General features: G+C 38.6%; 1 protein-coding gene across 1 annotated transcript in view; it reads left to right on the forward strand.

The window, feature by feature from the left end:
• CPB2 (carboxypeptidase B2) overlaps window positions 1–22,072 on the forward strand; it is a gene marked incomplete at its 5' end in the record, with an annotated part of 39,984 nt that overhangs the window by 15,990 nt on the left and 1,922 nt on the right. The window contains 6 exons of the mRNA XM_079903400.1: window positions 2,801–2,902; window positions 5,200–5,304; window positions 8,914–9,024; window positions 11,714–11,807; window positions 16,558–16,760; window positions 19,486–19,573. Coding sequence (XP_079759526.1) covers window positions 2,801–2,902; window positions 5,200–5,304; window positions 8,914–9,024; window positions 11,714–11,807; window positions 16,558–16,760; window positions 19,486–19,573 — 703 coding nt within the window. The remainder of the gene's footprint in view (window positions 1–2,800; window positions 2,903–5,199; window positions 5,305–8,913; window positions 9,025–11,713; window positions 11,808–16,557; window positions 16,761–19,485; window positions 19,574–22,072) is intronic.

The raw sequence follows: 22,072 nt of genomic DNA on the forward strand, positions 1-22,072 counted from the left end.
TTTTAATATTTAAGAAATTGGGTTTTTTCCTATTAGTACTTATAGGTTCTGATTTTTCTAGAGGGAACCTAAGCAAGATATCAATGTTCAATTGGCCTCAGTAAGCTTTCACATCATACTCTAAGAGCCATTTCCCCATATTTGTTAGTTCAACCCCTTGGAGTACTTTCTTTTCAATATAATATACTCCAAGTAGTACAAATCCCTTGATACCTTCTATTCTTTCATAGGAGTATGCTGCTATATTCCTTAATACAAGTATTTTTATCCTCTTTGGCTAGGTGCCCAGAAACTGTTAAGAACCATATCCATATTTTTAAGACATCTAAGGCTTAAGTAATAAAGTTTTCTATCGAATCTTCAAAAGCATCTGTTCTTTTCCAGTTAGTTAAACCAGAACTCAGTGTGCTTCTAGAATTGATGTACCTGGCTGGTTGACGGGGATCTTAAAATTGCAACCCTCTCCTTTCTCTCTCCTACCTTGCCTCTGTCTGTTCCACCTAGACCACCTCCCTCCAGCCTCCTACATCAGCCCTGCATCAGCAAACTTGAGGTCCAGAGTGGAGAGGCTGGGTAGGCACAATTTGCAAATGGAGAACCTAACTATGTCAGTGCTGTGTTGGGTTTGGTGGGAAGAGTGGAATGTCTTAAACAGAGGTATTTAAAAACATTTTTCTGGGAATTCCCTGGCAGTCCAGTGGTTAGGACTCTGTGCTTTCACTGCCGAGGAGCTAAGATCCTACAAGCTGCATGGTGTAGCCTAAATAAATCAATAAAGGATATGGACATTAAAAAATTTTTTTTCTGGTATATTTTAAATACTTTGTTCAAAGGGCTTATTTTTTTCTTACCCTCACCCCAGGAAAGAGTTGGAAAGACACGGCAGGAAAAAGTATTAGGTTGCCATACACTGTATTAGTCGGTCATAACAAAGTGACATATACGGAGTGGCTTAAACAACAGAATTTTACTCTCTCACAGTTCTGGAGGCTGGAAGTCCAAGGTCAAGGTGTCAGCAGGGCTGATTTATTCTGAGGCCTCTCTCCTTGACCTGCAGGTGGCTACCTCCTTGCTGTGTCCTCACACGGCCATTTCTCTGTGTGTGCACATCCCTGGCGGCTCTCTGTCCATGCTAATCTCCACTGCTTATAAGAACACCAGTCAGGTTGGATTAGGGTCCATACCAACAGCCTCATTTCAACTTAATTACCTCTTTAAAGGCCCTATCTCCAAATGCAGTCACATTCTAAGGTACTGGAGGTTAAGGCTTCAACATATGAATTTGAGGGGGGACACAATTCATTTCATTACAATGATGTTCCAGAAAACAGTTTGGACCTCTCCTCGCTCCCACGCCCGATCCTTTCTAAGAGGTTTGTAGGAACCATGGCAATCTTGCTCCCCGGAAATTCTGCCAAGTCCTTTCTTCCCCTTCAACACTGATCTCTCCTTCAGTCCTCACCACATGTTCACTTGAGGGGCAAGAGGGGTTTCTTTTGTCATTGACTCTCACTAGGAAATTTTCAGTAATCCCCTGCAGGGGAGAAAAACAAATGACTGAAAAACATCACTTAGAACAAATGGCAAAAGAAGAGAGTTATTCAAAGGATGTGACCATCATTACCGCAGATTGTGAAATGAATAATGTTTTCCGTAAAGCTGCCTTTATATAACACAGCCTCCCTGTTGGAGGAAATCTACTGAACCATCAATGCTGTAACACAAAATAGTTTGATGTAGTAGTTCTCTCAGGTGTATGCATGCCTTAGAGGAGTAACACAGTAAACAGAGGCCCAATGAGGAAATCCTGATAGTTAAATTTCCGGCACCTCAGACACTGACAGCACTGGTACTTGGCAGCAGGTAGGCCTTCCAGGAGCATCTGAACTCTCGGCACAAGGCAACCACTCCCACATACCACTCACCCTAGTTATGTTCCTCTAAGAGGATCCAAGGGCAAACGGTGCTCGCATTCCCATCAGCTAGGATTGCTATTTGAAGTTACCTCTAGAAAAATTCCCAGAGATAAGGCCATTGGGTTGGTCATTCCCACTGCAGAAGGTGTAAAAGTTTAAAAATCGCCCCTGAGAAGTTAGTCTACATTAAACATGGCCAGGCTCCATCATTCAATGCCTGCTTTCAGGTGGGCACTAGCCTAAAATCAGACCCACAAATTTTTGTTTTTTCTTTCATAATCTTGACAGAATCACAGACCACTAGACTTCCACCCAGGAGAGAGGTCCAGAATCAAACTCCTTCCCTGGGTAGAAGAGAAATTTTTCTTCTCCAGACTGTTTTCCCCTTTGCCTCTCATCATTTCACAGATTTTGTTGTGAGTCCACAGGTCTTCAGTAAGAAATAATGACACCTCGATTTATCCTGTTCAAAGGCAGCGCCCAGGACTTCCTTAGGTTACTCTTGAAAAGTGGATATTTAAAAAAAAATTCCATATAGAAATGAACTCTTGAATGGTAAAGAGGATTTCATGCACAGAGGCAGGGATTCAATGTGATGAGCCTTTAAAAATAACTTAAGGAGCGCTGCTTTGAAGATTATCTTTTCCTAATTTGTTGTAAGTTTCTTAGTACTTTTTCCCTAAACCTTGATGTTTTTCAAAACTTTAGTTTTATTGGTTTTTCTAAACAGCAGAAGAAACACCCTACCCCAAGTGTTTTAGTCCCTCATTCTCTCCACATACAAGTGTTTTCGAGGATTGCCCTTCCTCGAAGAAGTGGTCTGTTTCCTTTGTCAGGAAAATGCTTTGAACTTGCTCTGTGACTGCCGGTTTCTGCTCTGATAGATCTATTCTTGGATTGAAGTTATGACTGAGTTGTATCCTGATATGGTTGAAAAAATCCACATTGGATCCTCATATGAGAAGTACCCACTTTATGTTTTAAAGGTATGTTGGGGGAAGAGTCGTTGACCTTTCAACTTTGGGGGATGTGTTAATTCTCCAGCAGTGCTTGTTATTACTTGGATTTTTTTTTTTTTGAGTTCTGGAAATATGTGTGTTATAAGTGTTCCTCAACTTTATTATCCAGCTATTTAGGGATTGGTTATTACCTTTAAATTTTTTTCCTTTACTAATGTAGTGTTGGTCTAACAGTATCAACTCTGTGACATAGATAAGCCATTTAACCTTCCTGGGCTTTAATGCCTATCTTCATAAAATGAGGGGAGTGGTCTAGATTAAATTTCAAATCCTGTTTTATTAACACCACCACCTCTGACTAACTGACTTAGGCAAAAAAAAAAAAGAGTAGGGGAATCTGTGATTGAACAAATATTGACATCGATACAGTTTTTAGAAACAAAGAAAGAGTTGAACAGCGAAACTTAGGAAGGGATAGGAACCAGGGCAATGCTGGGATTTGGGGCAGCAGGGCTGATATGATAGCTTTTGCCTCAGTCACCACCTGTCTGGTTCTTTATTTTCAGTTGAATAAATTGGCCTTAGTAAAGTCAATGAATGTGGCCACAGGACGAATATTGGGAGCCGTGAAACTAAACTAATTCCTGCCTGTTAAGTTCTAATTCTGCAGTTCTGTTTTTTTAACCGCTCTTTCCCCGGAAGAAAAAAAAAAAAAAATAAATGAAAAAGAAGCTCTGGAAAACAAATTAATCATTGGAAAAATACATCCGATTTAGGAACATTTAATTTATACATAGTTTCCCAACATTATCTAAATTGTGATAGGTGGGCCTCTTCGATCATCCAAAGATAAGATTTTGACTCAGGATTTCTGGGTTTTCATCTGTTCTGGCAAGAACTTGCAGTGCACACTCAAGGCAGACGTAGGAAAATTGGGTCCTCTTGACAGCCGAGTTGGTCAACCAGACTGGATCCGTGTAATCATGGCCTACCCACTCATGACATTTACTTTCAGCCGTGTTATGTGTACTCTTTGGAACTTGTGTTTCTGGGACCTAATGTACATGTTGGAGAACCATGCTTTCTGCGTGCATTACTCCCAATCGTACTCAACCAAGGATGTGCACATCATGTGAGTCTCTGGGATTCCTCCATCTACCCAGCGTCAGGACCGGCACCAAGAGAATTTGCTCAGCACAATAAAACAGAAGGTCGAGTAAGGCAACTAGTGCAGACAGCTCAGGATTTCTTTTACACCGAGTGGATTAAATCAGCTGGGTAGTTCTCCTCTTTGTACAATTTGACCCTTTGTGGCCAAAGCCATTTGACTTTCTCACTTGCCTTCTTATTGGATATCACGAGCTCCGGGTTAGTTAAGAAGAACCTCCCTGAGTGGCACAGATGGCAGTTTAAAAATCGAACTCTCTCTTTTTCTTGTTTTGGAATTCCAACTCCACATATTTGTTTGATTTTGCAACTCTCTTCTCCCTTCCCTCCATACTCTAACATGTGTGTCTAACTAATATTTAAAAGCAAATGAATTATGATTCATTTTGTCTGGAGGCGTTTTTGAGAATTCTTCTGAAGACATCAAAGCCTATCATGGAGGAAAGGTGGGGAGTTCTTATTCCAGAAAGCTGGCAGCTCCACTAGTCCCCCAGATGGTAAATCAGAATGAGGCCCCTGTCCCCAGACCTGTTGGTAATAAATTGGCGTGAAGCTAGATGTGTGCTTATTTTGGGGTGACATAGGGAAATAATCTACACATTAAGAGTGTGCACCTGGGGAAAATGGTGAGGGAATCCAAGTTTATTTAGGACCACTGGCTTTCCTCTCCCAAGCCTTTCTCTGTCCCACCCCTCCCACAGAAAGCTGTGTACCCAACACATAACCACTTAATTCTAACTAGAGTGTGAAGGTATGGCCTGAAACACTAGTTCTCTGCTGTCTACTTCTACACCCACCTCATGCAGCTCTGGTATCGCAGGGGGATTGTGAGGGAATAAAAAGAGCTTTACACAAGACTAAATCAACTATACTTCAATAAAAAAATGTAAACATTTAAAAAAATAAAAGTTAAAGAAAAAAGAGTTTTAAATCGAGTCCTGGCTTCAGACCTCAGTCCCAACCCTCATCAGCTATGTGACCTTAGCTACTATCCTTTAATTACACCAGCTTTTAATCTCCCTTGAGAATTCTCAAAGGCATGCAGAGAATAATGCGTATTTCATAGATTTGCTAAAAGGATTAAGTAGAAGCACTATATATATGGAAGTTATTATCCTGAAGCGTCTTATTACTGTTTTTTGATTTTCTCTGTGCAGGTTTCTAGGAAAGAACAAAGGGCCAAAAATGCCATGTGGATCGACTGTGGAATCCATGCCAGAGAGTGGATCTCCCCTGCTTTCTGCTTGTGGTTCATAGCCTCTGTAAGTATTCACATTCTCTTAAGCCAGAGTTTCCCAATATGTGGCCTAAAACCACTTGCATCAGAATCAACTGGCCTGTTTTTTAGATGCATTTTCCCAGGTCACATCCTAGAATTCGTGACTTAAAATGTCTGGAGGTGAGACTCGGGTATCTACAATCTTCACAATCTTCTCAGGTGACTTTTATGCATATTAAGTTTGAGAACCAAGACTTTAAGCATTTAAATTACACTAAAGATTGTCTGTCTTATCCTTTCTACATTTCTGGCTGGTGCTAAACACTGGAACATAATTAAGAAATAGTATGCCATTGTGGTATGTTTCCTAAGTAAAAGAAAGAGCTGAAGCAATTATCGGAATTGAGTCCCAATTAATTTTTTTCTTTTGATTTGAATTATGCAGATACCTTTTGCCATATTCTGCCCTTAGAAATTGAACATAAAGCAACATTACAGAGCAGATCGTATTATCCCATATATCATAGTAGGGAATTTTGTCCCCGAAGAAGGCCTCGGCATCAAAAACTCCATATATGAGACAAAGAGTACACCGTAAAAGTAAAAATTATAATGACTGTAAACCTCTATAATAAATGAAAACCGTTCAGAAAATTTTTGCAAATCATATATATGATCAGGGACTCATATCCAAAATACATAAATAACTTTTACAAATAAACAGTAAGAAGACAAATAAAAGACAATTTTGAATGGGCAAAATATCTGAAAGGACAATTCTCCAAAGAAGATATACAAATAGCCAATAAGCATTATGAAAAGATGCTCAACATCATTAGTCATTAGGGAAATATGAATCAAAACCACAATGAGATACCACTTCATACCCACCAGGATGGCTAAAATTTTTAAAAGACAGATAATAGCAAATATTGGTAAGAGTGTGGAAAAATTGGAACTCTCATCCACTGCTGTTGGGATCACAAAATGGTGCAGACACTTTAGAAAATAGTTTGGCAGTTCCTCAAAAGTTTAAGCATAGAGTTACCATTTGACCCTGCAATTCCACTCCTAGGTGTATAGCCAAGAGACTTGAACACGTATGTTTACAAATGTTCAAAGCAACATTATTCATAAGTCAAAAAGTGGAAACAATCCAAACGTCCATCAACTTATGAGTGGATAAATGGAATACAATGGAATACCATTCAGCAATGAAAAGGAATGAAATACTGATTCATGCTACAACATGGATGAATCTTGAAAACATTATGCTAAGTGATAGAAGCCAGACACAAAAGGCCATATATTTTATTATTCCACTTACATGAAATGTCCAGAATGGGCAGATCCACAGAGACAGAAAGTTAATTAGTGGTTGCCAGGCTGGGGGAAGAGGAGAAAGGAGAAGCGGGGTAATTCCTAATGGCTAAGGGGTTTTTGGTTTTTGGTGTTGGTTGGCGGGGTGATAAAAATATTCTACAGATAGTGGTGATGGTTGCATAACTCTGTGATATAAAATCCAGTGAATTGTGCACTTAAAAATGGGGAATTTTCTGGCATGTGAATTATATCTCAATAAAGCTGTTAAAAGCTAAGCACCCCTTCCTCTGGGATTTCAGCTGCAACCACACATGAAGGTAGGGCTTGACACACAGAGTATAGGCTATATTTCAGCCCTCACTCACCCATTCTGTTCGGAGCCCTGCTTATGAGACAAGAAATTCTCAGACTAACATTGATCATCTCTCAGAGACTAACTTTTTGCTGAAAGACTCCCATCCAACCATAAAGAGAGTGAAAAGGACAAAAAAAAACCCAACCATAGCACATCTATTAAAATTTCAGCAAACATTGTAGAAATAAAAATGATAAATGCTTTATTATTTGAAAGAAAATAAGCTCTCCTAATCTTTTTTTCTGATAATGAATGCCACGTTATTACTGAAAAATGACTCTAACATAAATTTACAAATTTGTAGCATAAAAATGTATTTAACTAGTCGCTCAACTATTTAAAAGATTGCCTCTTTCATTCTATAAAATTACTTCCTTTTCATTAAGTTTTTGTTTCTGACCTATAGTAGATTAAAAAGTAACTTGTACTTTTGCTTTCCTTTCTCCCATATTTACTAAGGGGTTATCTATGGCAAATAATTTAAATTTGACTATTATGGTTGTTCTAGGAAAATATGGATATAATATTTTAAATATTTAAAGAAAAGGTGGTAAAGTTTTAGCTATAGCAAAGGTAAGATTTAAAAGACATTTTTCTTGGATATTAGCCCTTTATTGGTCATATCATTTGCAAATATTTTCTCACATTCAGTAGGTTGTCTTCTAGTTTTGTCGATGGTTTCCTTTTTTTCTTTTTTTTTTTGTGAACCACTATATTGTACACCTGTAACTTATATAAAATTGTACAACACCTATACTTCAATTTTTAAAAAAGACATTTTCTTTTTATCAACAATGAAAAAATACTTAACAAAGTCTTTTGAGTAAAGTTTAAATCAACAACTAATTGTGAACTAATCCACAAATTAAAATGTAACAATGTTGCCACAAATGAAGAACTTATACCAAAGCTTGGCCCTAGATGAAATGATCTAACTGGCTGAAATTTGTCTTTGTGCTTCTGCTACGTCTGTATTTGGTCATTTTGGACTGAACTTCTCAGTCGTTGGAATGTGGATGTCCTTGGATCATGTTAAAATATGTGACCCTAAGCTGGGTATGACTCTAAAGCACAGAAGAGCAGTGTCAGATGATATCTGTTACGAAACTCATAGCCAGTACCTAGGAAAAGCTACCACTGGCTTTAAAGCCAAATGATCTGATGCTTGGGAAACGAACTCGATTCTAGCAGAAATTTAGCTCACAACTTATAAGGACAATGGAGAAAATATTATCTAGACATGTGTGGGAATAAGACAAGGTTAGTCTAAGCTTTGATTGAGATGGCTTATTGTGAAAAGAGTGGAAATACAGGTTTTTGTTTCCTTAAATCTTTGTAGTGGGCTTTAGGCTTTAATAAAGAATTCTTTTTGTTTCTTGAAGGAAGTTTTAGAAAATAGATGGTTGAATTTTCTGCCTCCATAAATAGGAAGACCAATTGTCCCATGTCCAGGGCATTTACCACCACTTGGCAATATAGTACCCTAAGTTCAGACTTTTCAAGGAATTAATACTCTTCCTGAAAGTTGAATCTGCAAATCTAAACATCTGAAAATTTTTTTTAATAAAAAAATAGACTAAGTTTAGTGGATATTAACTAGACTTATTGTGGTGATCACTTCACTATATAGACAAATTTTGAATCATTATATTATACACCTTAAATTAATACAGTTGACCCTTGAACAATGCGGGGGTGAGGGGTGCCAACCCTCCCTACACTTGAAAATCCATGTATAACTTTACAGTCAGCCCTCCATATCCACAGTTCTGCATCTGTGGATTCAATGAGCTGCAGATCATGTAGTACTATAAAAATCTGAAAAAAATCTGCATACAAGTGGACCCACACAGTTCAAACCTGTGTTGCTTGAAGATTATATGTCAATTATATCTCAGTTAAAGAAGAAGACACAGACTAAGTTTAGAAGGACATAAAAGATATATCATCAAATATACTTGGTTTAATTTGTAGGTAACTCGTTTCCATGAGCAAGAAAATCTGCCTACCAGTCTTCTGAGGCACATGGATTTCTATGTTATGCCGGTGGTTAACGTGGATGGTTATGACTACACATGGAAAAAGGTAGGTGAAGGTAAAGAAAACAGAACAGGGGATACAGGATACATAGGCTGAATTATTTATAGAATCCTGGACCCTGGTATAATGGTTTTATTATGAAAACATTTTTTTAATTCATTATGGAAAAGTTCAAACATATATGAGTGGGAATAATTGTATGGTAAACTCCTATGTTCCCATCACACAGCCAATCAACTCATAGACAATCTTTTTTTTTTTTTTAGCCAATCTTTTTTCATCTATATCCCCAACTCCCTTCTATCTTACCCATATTATTTTGAAGCAAATCTCAGATACCATATCATTTCATCAATATTTCAGTATGCCTCTCTAAAAGAGGTCTTAAAAAATAACTGTACAATTATACCTAAAAATGAACAATAATTATTTACTAGCATAAGATTTCCAAGCAGTGTTTAAATTTCCAATTGTATCATAACTTTTTAAAAAGTTTATTTCTTTGGTTCAGGATCCAAATAGGCTAATATATTGTGATTGGTTTATAGCTTTTATTTTTATTTTTATCTGTAGATTCTCTCTCCATCTCTCTTTTTCTCTATTTCCTTGCAATTTTTTCATTGAAGAAAAGAGCTTCCTGTTGTCTGGATTTGCTAATTGCTTTTCCATGTTCCTTTGTCCTCTGTATTTTCCAAAACCTTATATTTGGATTCTAGAAGCTTTATAAGATTCAGGTTTGACGTTTTTGGCAAGACTACTTCATTGTGATAGTGTGGTCTCCCAACAGGAGGTGCACAATGTCTGGCTGTATCTCTTTTTGTGATGTTACCTACCTTGATACGCAGTACCTACATCCGTTCATTCTTACTAGGAATCGTTTGAATGGTATTTTGATTGTAAAATCCTGAGTTGCAAGAATTAGAACAGCATTCTAACCGAACGTGCATTGTAGCAGAATTGCATTCTAACCAATATGCGAATTTAATCCTAGTACCCTTTAACTCAATCATGAACGTAAGTATGAATATCATGGTCCGTCTCATCTATACTGGAAACCATTACTATTTCTAATCCATCAACCTCATGATTCATGTAAAATTACTCAAGCAATATGAAGTACAGTCCTTTCTAATTTAATGAGGGGCACATAAAAACATAGTTGAACATATATGAGAAACCTACCTGAATAGCACATACAAACACTAAGGGGAATGAGAATAATTGCAGTGATTAGATACATAAGGAATTATACAGGAATTTTTTTATGTAGAGGGTAATTTAAGCAGAAGAGATAGGAATAGTGAAGGAGATTGATGAAAAAGTCATCTCAGGGAAGACAAATACTGTGAGTAAAAGTTTGTCCATAGGAGTGAGCAAACCCTGAACTAAGTAAGTGAGAAATACCTAGTATAGTACCTAACACAAAATTGGTGTTCAATAAATGGTCACATTTGTAGGTTGCTATTACAATAAATTTATGCCTTCGCTGGAATCACAGTGGAATTCAGCCACCTTTTAGATATTCTTACTCCCCAACTGTCCTTTGTATCTTAACTCTGCCAATTAGTCCCTGAAGTGTGAGAACTTGATTTCCTCAGAACAACTGTTGCTACCAGAATCACAGGTCTGGGGTTGGAAGCAGACTGGGAGGCTTGGCGAAAGTGTTGGTGGAATAGGGAAAAGTGTGCCATGTCATCCCAACCCAGAACTTAAACAAAGTCTGTGCAACTGTTTACATGATCAAATTCCCAGATTACCCAAAGAACCCAATGGAGTATTTGCATTACGTTTAAAAACCAGAGTTGAATCAGTACAATCAAAGGAGCCATCAGGCTAGAGGTGTCTGCACAGCTCTGCCTCCTAAAGGTTTTTTTTTTTTTTTGTTTTGCGGTACGCGGGCCTCTCACCACTGTGGCCTCTCGCGCTGCAGAGCACAGGCTCCGGATGCGCAGGCCCAGCGGCTACGGCTCACGGGCCCAGCCGCTCCGCGGCACGTGGGATCCTCCCGGACCAGGGCACGAACCCGCGTCCCCTGCATCGGCAGGTGGACTCTCAACCACTGCGCCACCAGGGAAGCCCCTCCTATAGGTTTTAAGTGAGTGTTGAATTCAATCTAAAGAGAGCATTGAAACTCATGACTCAACAATTTTGTATTATAATCATCAAGCTTGCTAAAAGACTTGATCTTAATTATTCCCACCACAAAAAAGAGATGATAATTTATGTGACACGATAGAGGTGCTATCCCCCAAATGGCAATCATCTTACAATATGTAAATGTATCAAATCAACATGTTGAACACCTTAAATTTGTGCAATGTTATATGTCAAATACATTTCAATTAAAAAAATGACTCATAGTTTTAATTTGAGTTGAAACACCAAGTTATTTTACTTTTCACAGAAGGAACTTAAAATGACAATGCATAAAATTAAAGGAAACAAGGCCAAATAAGAAGGCCAGTAAGCAGCCTAGCAAAACCAAATGAAATGGTTTTTTTGTATAGGTCAAAGCTCATGAAATATCACCATTTCAGTTGATTCAAGTTTGAGTGAACCCAGCTGAGACCTGGATAGAACAGGGACTATGCAAGAAGTACTGTGAAGACAGTGACAGGATAAAGAGATGAGTTGAAGGAGAGAAACACAACACTGTCCACTTAGGCTTTAAAAGTCGTGTCTTTCCTGAACTGCAAACATGGCTGCCCTGGTTACCTGTGTTTTGTTTATTTAGAATCGAATGTGGAGAAAGAACCGTTCTTTTCATGAAAACAATTCTTGCATCGGAACAGACCTGAACAGGAACTTTGCCTCCAAACACTGGTGTGGTAGGTTGTTTGCTTTATTTCTAACAAATGTCTCTTCATTTAAAAGGTGGTATTCCTAAAAGCTCATTAATTCAAACTGATTAGAGGGGAGGCCTATCTGAATCAGAAGATAATTTAGATAAGAAACTTTTTGGTTAAACGTAGTGCTATGAAGTTTGACTCAGATCAGCAAAACACCCTTACCCTGTTCCTCCCTGCCATGTCCATACCTTTAAAAGAAGGAAGTTGGATTAGTTCTTTAAGTTCCCTTCTAGCTTCAAAATTCTAAAATTCTATTTCTCTGAAATCATAAGGAAGTGACCACTAAATTTCCTACTTTCATCAACAAATAACATTCATTATGAGGATATCAAAGGCTAGGGTTGGGTGGGTGCCTCTTATTTTCAATTGCTTTGGAAAATATTGACTTCTATAGTGCTGCAAAACATTTTGTGGGGTTTTTTTCCCTTTGGCTTGTGGGATCTTAGTTCCCCAACCAGGGATTGAACCCATGCCCCCTGCAGTGGAAGTGTGGAGTCCTAACCAATGGACCATCCTGGAATTCCCAGAACATTTTGTTTTGTATTCACTATTCACTTTCTTAAGTTCTTTCTTTCATGAATATCGTAAAGAGAAACTTGTGTCCAGCACTGTGGGAGCTCCTTGTTCCTTGATTCCAATGAGTTAAGACACTCAGTGAACACTGATTTAGGCATTTGGGGATATTGTCTGCTCTCAGGGAGGTAGGTGTTAGTTCACCACCCCCTCACTATGTTTCATAGTTACTACATTTAAGAAACAACTACAAAGCAACACTAAACTTAACGACTGAGCTGGAATCACCCATATTTTTGGAGGTGGGAGCATGTGACAACAAGGGAGCACAGCTATTGAAACCACAGAAACATCCTCTTCCGCCCATTCCTTTACTCTACACAGTCCTAGGTACATGATCTTCTGTATTTCCTTTTAAGAAAAGAAGTGAAAATTCATGATTTTGAACATTTCATCATTATCCCAAAGTAGATATGAAAACTTTTCGGTCGAGTACTTACCTTTTCTCTTCATTTCCTCCTTCCTCTAAGTCAGAAACCCCATGAGGGCAGTGACCACTATCCATTACCTAGTGCAGTACCTGACACACTGAGGGATCTCTGAAAGCTATTCAAATGAACATGTGCATGAAATTAGTTGTTTTAAGAGAGCTACAGATAAAGTAAGTAAACAGAGGATCCTGCCTCAGGCTAAAGGGAATCACTTAGTGGTTTCTTCGTAAGAGGCCGTTGTTAAGATTATTCAGTAAAAGTGCCCACTGCGCATTCTTTCATGTGTTTGTTGGCAATCTGTATATCTTCTTTGGAGATCATTAATCATTAGAGAAATGCAAGTCAAAACTACAATGAGATATCATCTCACACCGGTCAGAATGGCCATCATCAAAAAAATCTAGAAACAATAAATGCTGGAGAGGGTGTGGAGAGAAGGGAACATTCCTGCACTGTTGGTGGGAATGTAAATTGATACAGCCACTATGGAGAACAATATGGAGGTTCCTTAAAAAACTAAAGATAGAACTACCATATGACCCAGCAATCCCACTACTGGGCATATACCCTGAGAAAACCATAATTCAAAAAGAGTCATGTACCAAAATGTTTATTGCAGCTCTATTTACAATAGCCAGGACATGGAAGCAACCTAAGTGTCCATCATCAGATGAATGGATAAAGAAGACGTGGCACATATGTACAATGGAATATTACTCAGCCATAAAAGGAAACGAAATTGAGTTATTTGTAGTGAGGTGGATGGACCTAGAGTCTGTCATACAGAGTGAAGTAAGTCAGAAAGAGAAAAACAAATACAGTATGCTAACACATATATACGGAATCTAAGAAAAAAAAAAAAGGTCATGAAGAACTTAGGGGTAAGACGGGAATAAAGACACAGACCTACTAAAGAATGGACTTGAGGATATGGGGAGGGGGAAGGGTAAGCTGTGACAAAGTGAGAGAGTGGCATGGACATATATACACTACCAAACGTGAAATAGATAGCTAATGGGAAGCAGCCGCATAGCACAGGGAGATCAGCTCGGTGCTTTGTGACCACCCAGAGGGGTGGGATGGGGAGGGTGGGAGGGAGGGAGACGCAAGAGGGAAGAGATATGGGAACATACGTATACGTATAACTGATTCACTTTGTTATAAAGCAGAACCTAACACACCATTGTAAAGCAATTATACTCCAATAAAGATGTTTTAAAAAAAGTGCCCACTGAGGTGTAAAGACTGCCACAGCAGTGATAATTGGACAGGGAGCCAGAGAAACAGCAGCTAATATAGAAGACCTCTGAATAAATAGAGCTGACGGTTGCTAAGTGCTGAGCAGTTTATATATTCTATCCCCTGAGTTTCATTATCTACACATCATGGATGAAGAAACCCAGACTTTAAAAGGTTAAGTCCCTTACTCAAGAGCACAGAGCTAGGAAGTGGCAGAGCTGGGATATAAAGCCAGGCCGACTAACTCCAAGTTTGTTGAAATTCTTTTAAGTCTGACAATCACTCTTCAGTTACAAGTTCCCTTTTGGAACTTCTTTCATCCGCAGGCTCTTTTGCTGCTCTATTTTACTTAATGTTTTTCGTGGTAAAACTAGCACTACCTGGGCTTCCCTAGTGGCGCAGTGGTTGAGAGTCCGCCTGCCGATACAAGGGACACGGGTTCATGCCCCGGTCCGGGAAGATCCCACATGCCGCGGAGCAGCTGGGCCCGTGAGCCATGGCTGCTGAGCCTGCGCGTCTGGAGCCTGTGCTCCGCAACGGGAGAGGCCACAACAGTGAGAGGCTCGCGTACCGCAAAAAAAAAAAAAAGAGAGAGAAAGGCAGGCTCTGTAAGGATAATAAGGATCATGGAGTAGCCCATGGAACCCAAGGACTGGGATGCAGGCAGACCTCGGAAACAGACTAGAACTGGGCCTGAGGCACTATAGGGAGCTCAATGGCTCCTTTCTTTCCCCACCTCATCTCTGCAATGCACACTGGCCTTCTCTGTGTCCCAATCCATGTGACGATAATGATGATGATGATGCTGATAAACAAGTTATTAAACACTCAGTATATGCCAGCCCTGGGAAAAGCACTTCATAATTTATCCATTTAGTGGATAAGGAAATTGAGGTATAGATAGGTTTAAAAAATCAAGATTGACTTGCCTCCTAGGGCATGCCCAATAATTCTACTCTTTCTCCACCACTCTAGAAGATTGATGGAAATGCAAGTGAGTGATAAACAGCTTAAACGCCAAAATAGAAGACTAGAACTTTTTAAAATTACTGTTGAGTCTTAACAATTAGCAGTGCCTTACTGGCATTTTAAAAAAATAAAATAAAACAGAAATATATTGGAAAGGAAAACTTCCAACATGTTAAGAGTTGACAGTGCCAGATGCCCATTTTGTGCCACAAGTGTTTTGTAAAATTCCCATTGAGTGAAAAGAGTTTGTCTTGCTTGGTTGCTCTGGGAAGCCAGAGAGCATATGGGTATTCAGATTTCCTGCTGGGCCACAAAAGTTCTGTTGATAGTACATAGAATGGGGATTCCAAACAGTCCTTATAATGGAAGTCTAAAAGTAGTGTCCAACTTAAGGCCTCATCTTTCATTACCGCCATTCATTCCTATAAAGGACTAATTTAGATTACATCAACTTTTGACTTATTGGTTAAAAAAAATTACCCAAACCATATAGCTATTAAATGGCAAAGACAAGATTGAAATCAAGTGATGGGGTGGTTATGAATGGTTATGAATGGTTATGAATGGTTATCACCAATGGTGCCCAATTTGAGTCTCCTAAAATAAGAGCATTTACTTCACAGGTTTGCCGTAAAGATTAAATGAGATATCGCCTGTAAGGCTTAGCAGAGTTCCTGACAGACAGCTTGTGCTCTTTGGATGTCAGCTGGTGATGTTATTGCTGTTATCTTCTTTGTTTTCAAGAGAGTAGCTTGACTGAAACTAGAATCTGCATCTTGATTTCAAGTTATCAGTGGAGGGATTCCGAATGGCAAAAGACAAGTGAGGGACCCAAATGGGGGCTAATAAACTGTTTCCAGGAGGGAAGAATCTTTCTGGGTCAGAGGTGGCTCCCTGGGGCTCTACCGCTGTGAATTAGGTACAGAGGAGAGAAGTGATGGGAGTCAGGCTACCATCTGAAGTGATGTTTTATATAATTTCTCAAAGGAATGAACACCTATTAGTCTAGCACCAAATATCGCCATTCCGTTTTACTTACTAAACCACGTTAGCAAGTTAGAAGTAGCACTGAAAGCAGACTTACATATTCTGAGTTCTCAAATGAGACTTTTATGAGCTGGATGAATTAGTGATTTTTAAGCTACACATATCAGAAAAACCAAACTTACAATGATGGAAGAAAATGGGGTTTACTTTTCACTTGTAACCACAAGTTTGGAGGCAGAGCTGGCATTTCTGAGACTCTCTTAGCCACTTTCTCGGGGCTACAAGATGGCTGCCCTCAGGCAGCAACTGTTGGATGGCTTGCTATGAGGGCATGTAAATATTTGAATTCAAAATAAACATAAACAACATTTAGGGGACATTAGAAATATGTTCTTTACAGAGCTCAAGTGAATCCATTTATCTAAAAATGTTACACCCTATATATTAGGAGAATACATGGTCAGGGAGATCACAAATTACAATAGGTTGCATTATCTACTTATGATTCCACTCCATCAATTTCACTACAGAGGAAGGTGCCTCGAGTTTCTCGTGCTCGGAAACCTACTGTGGACTTTACCCTGAGTCGGAACCAGAAGTGAAGGCAGTGGCTGATTTCTTGAGAAGAAATATCAACCACATTAAAGCTTATGTCAGCATGCATTCGTACTCCCAGAAGATAGTGTTTCCGTATTCCTATAGCAGAAGCAAAAGCAAAGACCACGAGGAACTAGTAAGTGCTGCTTAATTTTCTCATTAGCATTTCAGAAGTAAAATAATACGTAGTTCAAGAATGGAAAACTGTGGGGAAAAACGTTCTGTAGAGGACAAAGGCGGATAGATGCTTTATATCTTGATCTAACATTTCTGAGAGTCACCCTAGGTCAGGGTTCATTGAGAGATTGTAAAGGACTGAGCCTTATTTTGAGGACATGAACTTCCGTCTAGCAGAGGGGCTCTCTAGGAAGATGTCAGACTAGCTCTTGGAACCTCAGGAGGGAACCAGTCTACCTTGACCTAATCTACATATGAAGCCATATGAACAAGGACAGGGACAAGGCTTTCTGGAATTATTGGTCTGTTTGTAGGTGCTAGCTTTCTGCAACAGCCCGCCACATATCAAGTCTTAGCACAACACTTATCGATTTGATACTAGCATTGGGAATTGTTTATACACTGACCTTCCTAACTTGCAGGGGTTTGGTCCTATTAAAAGTAACTCCAATTTCAGCATTGAGGCAAGACCTCCCTCCTTTTGTGGAATGCGGTGGATGATACAGTGAGTTCAAAGAGGACTCGCAGTTGGCTACCCCCCCATCACTTTTTGGTCCCAGATAGTCTATGCTTGGGTTAATGGCAAAGGATGCAAGGGTTCTTGATGGATTGTGGCTAGGTTTGGACAAATCCTCATCCCAGATGCTCTCTGGGATGGAAGTGCCATGGCAACAGTCCACTTCTTGCCCAAGGTCTGATCTTTATGTACTGGTTTGTTTCTTATTGACTTGTTTTGGTCTGGTTCTCTTAACAGAATAAACTATAGCCACATTAGGGGCTAGCAATTCCTGATGACAAATATAAAGTTATTTGCAGTTGCTAAGAATAACTCATTTAGAACAGAAACATCCTTGATACTTATGATTCCTTTTTCCTCTCGAGGGAAAACGTTTAAGGAAAGCTCCTTTATTGGTGTTACCTTTGAAGAAGTGAGAGGATATTCATCGTGATCTGGAAGTAGCCTTAGTGTGATTTTGAATTATTTTTGGATTACCATCATCACAAGTGTTTGTTGAGAGTTATTATGTGTAAAATACTGTGTTGATGGACATTGAAAGAAGCATCAGGTAGGACCCTGTCCTTTAAGAGAATATGAAAGGGTTAGGGAGCTCAGCCATTAGCAATTGTTACAGATAGCTGTACTGTAAGGTATAGTAACTACTAAGTAAGTGACACAGATGGTACAACTCACTTCTGACTGGGATAACTAGGAGTGGCCTCATTAATTCATTCAGAAGGAAACAGATAAGTGAGGGGATAAAGTCCCTGTCCCGAGGGCTTATAATCTATTAAGGTGTGACATAATGTAAAGAAAAAGGAATGATAAAGTGCCAGTGAAGTGAAGGAACAGGCACAATTTCAGCCAGATACTGAAAGATAGGATTTCTGTAAGTGGACCCGGAGGGGAAGACTTTCTAAGCTGAGGCCAAGGTTCTCCCCACAGGAAATATGTTCAGGGGAATGTGGGGTCAAAAAAAGGAAGTTGATCCCTCAGAAAGTAGATGAGGTCAGCCTGTGAAGGAGAGGTCACCTAGTCTGAATGTCAGAATCAATTTACATTTTATTCTGTAGATCAGGGGGTTCCGTTAAAACTTTTGAGCAGAGGAATGGCACAACATCATATCCACTGGTATTCCTCAGGTCCTTCAAGGGAGGGACAGTGACTACCATGATGCTAGTGCCAATTTCAGAAAAGATCTGCATAAGCTAGAAACAAAAATAGTGGAACAGGGGACTTTGTTACTATCCTGCAGCGCACCAGGGATATAAACTTTTTTATTTGATGAGTCTTTGGGAGGCATTAGACATTTTACACGAAAAGGAAATAGAGTTTGTGAGAAGAATGAGGAGGGATTCATACATTGCTGACATACGTGTATTGTTTAGAGAAGCTGGGTTTAAAGTTTGGTGACAATTTTGTCTAGTTGTTTGCCTTTGAAATATAGTTAGACTTTGTTTTACAGTATAATTTTGTTACATATACTTTGTTTTACAAAATAAATGAATTCCTAAAAAAGGCATATGAGAATTATTTTTTCTTCAACTTAAATAAAATTTCAATATATTGGAAGAGTCTGTGTCTAAAGCCACCCAACTGTGATTTCCGTAAAGAGAAGAACATTTTTAAAAGTTAATTTATTCTTCTCAATTTATCTCTTGGATAAATGCAGATTTTTTCATATATACGATTCTCCCCACACCCCGGCTCTATTGAGATATAATTAATTGACTTGTAACATTGTGTAAGTACAAGGTGTACAATGTAACGATTTGATACACATATATATTGTGAAATGATTACCACAATAAAGTTAATTAACACGTTCGTCACCTCACATAATTAGTTTCTTCCTTTGTGGTGAGAACACTTAAAATCTACTCTCTTAGCAACTTTCAAGTATATAATACAGTATTGTTAACTATAGTCACCAGGCTGTATTTTAGATTCTCAGAACTTACTCGTCTTATAACTGGAAGTTTGTATCCTTTGACCAGCATCTCCACATTCTCCTCCCTCCACCACCCCCAGCCCCTGGCAACAACCATTCTGCTCTCTATTTCTTCATATATACAGTTTGATTGAATAAATATATGATTGGGTTTTTGTGTTTTTTTAAGAAACTTCTACCTGTCTTGTTTTAAAGCTGTACATTAACTGAAATTCCATATCTTATTGATTTCAGTCTCTAGTGGCCAGTGAAGCAGTCCGTGCTATTGAGAATACTAATAAAAATACCAGATATACACATGGCAGTGGTTCAGAAAGTTTATGTAAGTATTTCTTCTTAAGATCTTAGGGGACTGTGAGGTACTAAAGAAATTTGTGTTTGGTTTTTCTGTGTGAATTTAATTTTTCTAAGTGGAATCTTTAAACATGGTCCCATGTAAAACAATTGGATTATAACAGTTAGAATTGGAAGCATGATAGCTATGACAGTACTGAACAAGGCTATATTAATACATAAATATACTAAAAAGAAACCAAAATGATACTTAAGAAATTATGCTCAGTGCTATAGAGTAGGGATTATAGAATTGGTATCACACTAGTTGAGTGAAACAGAAAAAGTCATAAAGGGTCAAAAGAATGTTTAAGATGCCCAGGGCCACCATGTAAGGTTGTGCAGGTTGAACACTGTACAAATCTAGGAATACCATTTACATTAGATGCTTTTTTAGGGGCAACCTGTGTCCAAGAGTATAGCTCATGGCATACTACAGTTGAATGTCCTTTGTTTGTATCACACTGATGGAACATGTGTGTGGCAAGCTCTTAACAAATATTTTAAATTAATTTCTGCTGGGAGATATTTGTTGAGGGACTCCTTTGTATCCACAGTGGGATAACAGACAATTTTGCTCTTTTTGAAACTGGAAGGGGAGATGGGAGAAAAGAAACAGAAAATAAGCGTGTAACAAGGTATCAGCAAACTATAACCCATGGGCCCAATCCAGCGCGCAGCAAGAAAGACCCAATGCAGCTTGTTTTTGGATAGCCTGTAAGCTAAGAATGGTTTTTCCATTTCTTAAATGGTTGAAGAAAACCAAAAGAAGAATAAGATTTTGTGACATGGGAAAATTACGTAAAATTCAAATTTCAGTGTCCACAAATAAAGCTTTATTCAAACACAGCCACACTCATTCATTTGCATATTGTCTATATAGCTTTCAGGACAGTGGAGTTGAGTAGTTCTGACATAGACTATGTGGCCCTTAAAGCCTAAAATATTAATTATCTGGTCCTTCACAGAAAAAGTTTGCCAATCTCCGATGTAAACAATTAAATAGTAACATACAGTGTAATCCCACTGATAAGTGAACAACATAATATTAGCGTATAGGTTTGAAAATGACTGCCTGAGAGAGAGGCAGCTTAGCTCAGCTGGCCTGGAAAGGTCTTCCTCCGTAGGTGACACATCTGGGAGACCTACCCAGTAAGTGGCTGCCAAACAAAGGTGTGGGAAAAAACCAGGGAGAGGAAATGGCATGTGAAAAGGCTTTGAGATAATATGTGCCGAGTCCCAGAGTCTCCTTTAACAGCTATGATTTATAGGGGGATAAAAACACATTCATATTAATAATCACATCCATATTATTTTCAGTAAATTACTTGAGCACCAAAGGTCTATTAGTAGAAAGTCCAGAATCTTCCTTTTCCTCCTCAATCATCCCAAATTATCTCAGGACAAACTGAGGCCAGATTGGTCCACGTGGTGTCTCTGTCTCTTGCTGTCACTGGTCTATCTCTGCCTTTGCCGACCCAGGTCCTTGCTCTGGGTCACAACTGCCGTTCATAATTCAGAGCTTTCTTGATTCCCATCCTCTCTCTCCTGTTGTTCCCCAAAGCATGACCATAGTGCCTCAGGGCTGGAGGCAATTCTAGAGCAACTTCTTGTTTTGACGAAATCATTCCATCTCCAGGCATGCATTCATTCAATACAAATCTGTGTGTGTGTGTGTGTGTGTGTCTGTGTCTGTGTGTGTGCATGCGTGCGCACGTGTACATAAGTATAAAAAAATTCTGGAAGAATAAATGCCAAATATTAATAATAGCTATCAGAAATATTTGCTGAAGGAATAACAACTAATCCACTGTTGATGGATATTTTTCAATACTTCAGTATAAACAGCGCTTCAGTAAACACCTTTGTCATTAATTCAAGTATAGGTATTGGAAGGAGGAAAAATGATCACTTTGCATATTATATGAGTGTCTACCTGGAAAACACAAAAATAGAGTAACAAAGAGTTGAGTAAGGTGGCTGACTATGAACTAAATATAAACGAATCTGTAACTTACTTATATACCAAAAACAATCAGGAAGAAAGTAAAATGGAAAAAAGATCCTACTGCCCCCCCAACATACATGTATACACATGCAGACGTGTACGTATAGATACATACATACATATATAGATTCATTGTTAAATGTATGTATGTGGGCACACAAATCCATATGATCTCTATGAAAAACCTAGACAACTTTACTGGTGTACATAAATGAAGACAAGTAAAAGGAGAAACCCACTACGCTTTTGAGTGGAAAAGCAATACAAAAAAAAGTGCTAGTCATTCTAAATTAGTTTGTATATTTAATGCAGTCCCAATGAACACTTAAATGACTTTGAACTTCATTTGAAAGAATACATTTGGTAGAAGAGCTTGTAAAATTCTGAAAAATAAGATTAATAAGAGAGAATTTGCTCCAACCAAGTATTAAAACACATTATAAACCTGTCATAGTTGCAGGGGTTTTTTGTTTTAATTAT

The sequence above is a fragment of the Stenella coeruleoalba genome (assembly GCF_951394435.1).
Source record: "Stenella coeruleoalba genome assembly, chromosome: 18".
NCBI lineage: Eukaryota > Metazoa > Chordata > Mammalia > Artiodactyla > Delphinidae > Stenella > Stenella coeruleoalba.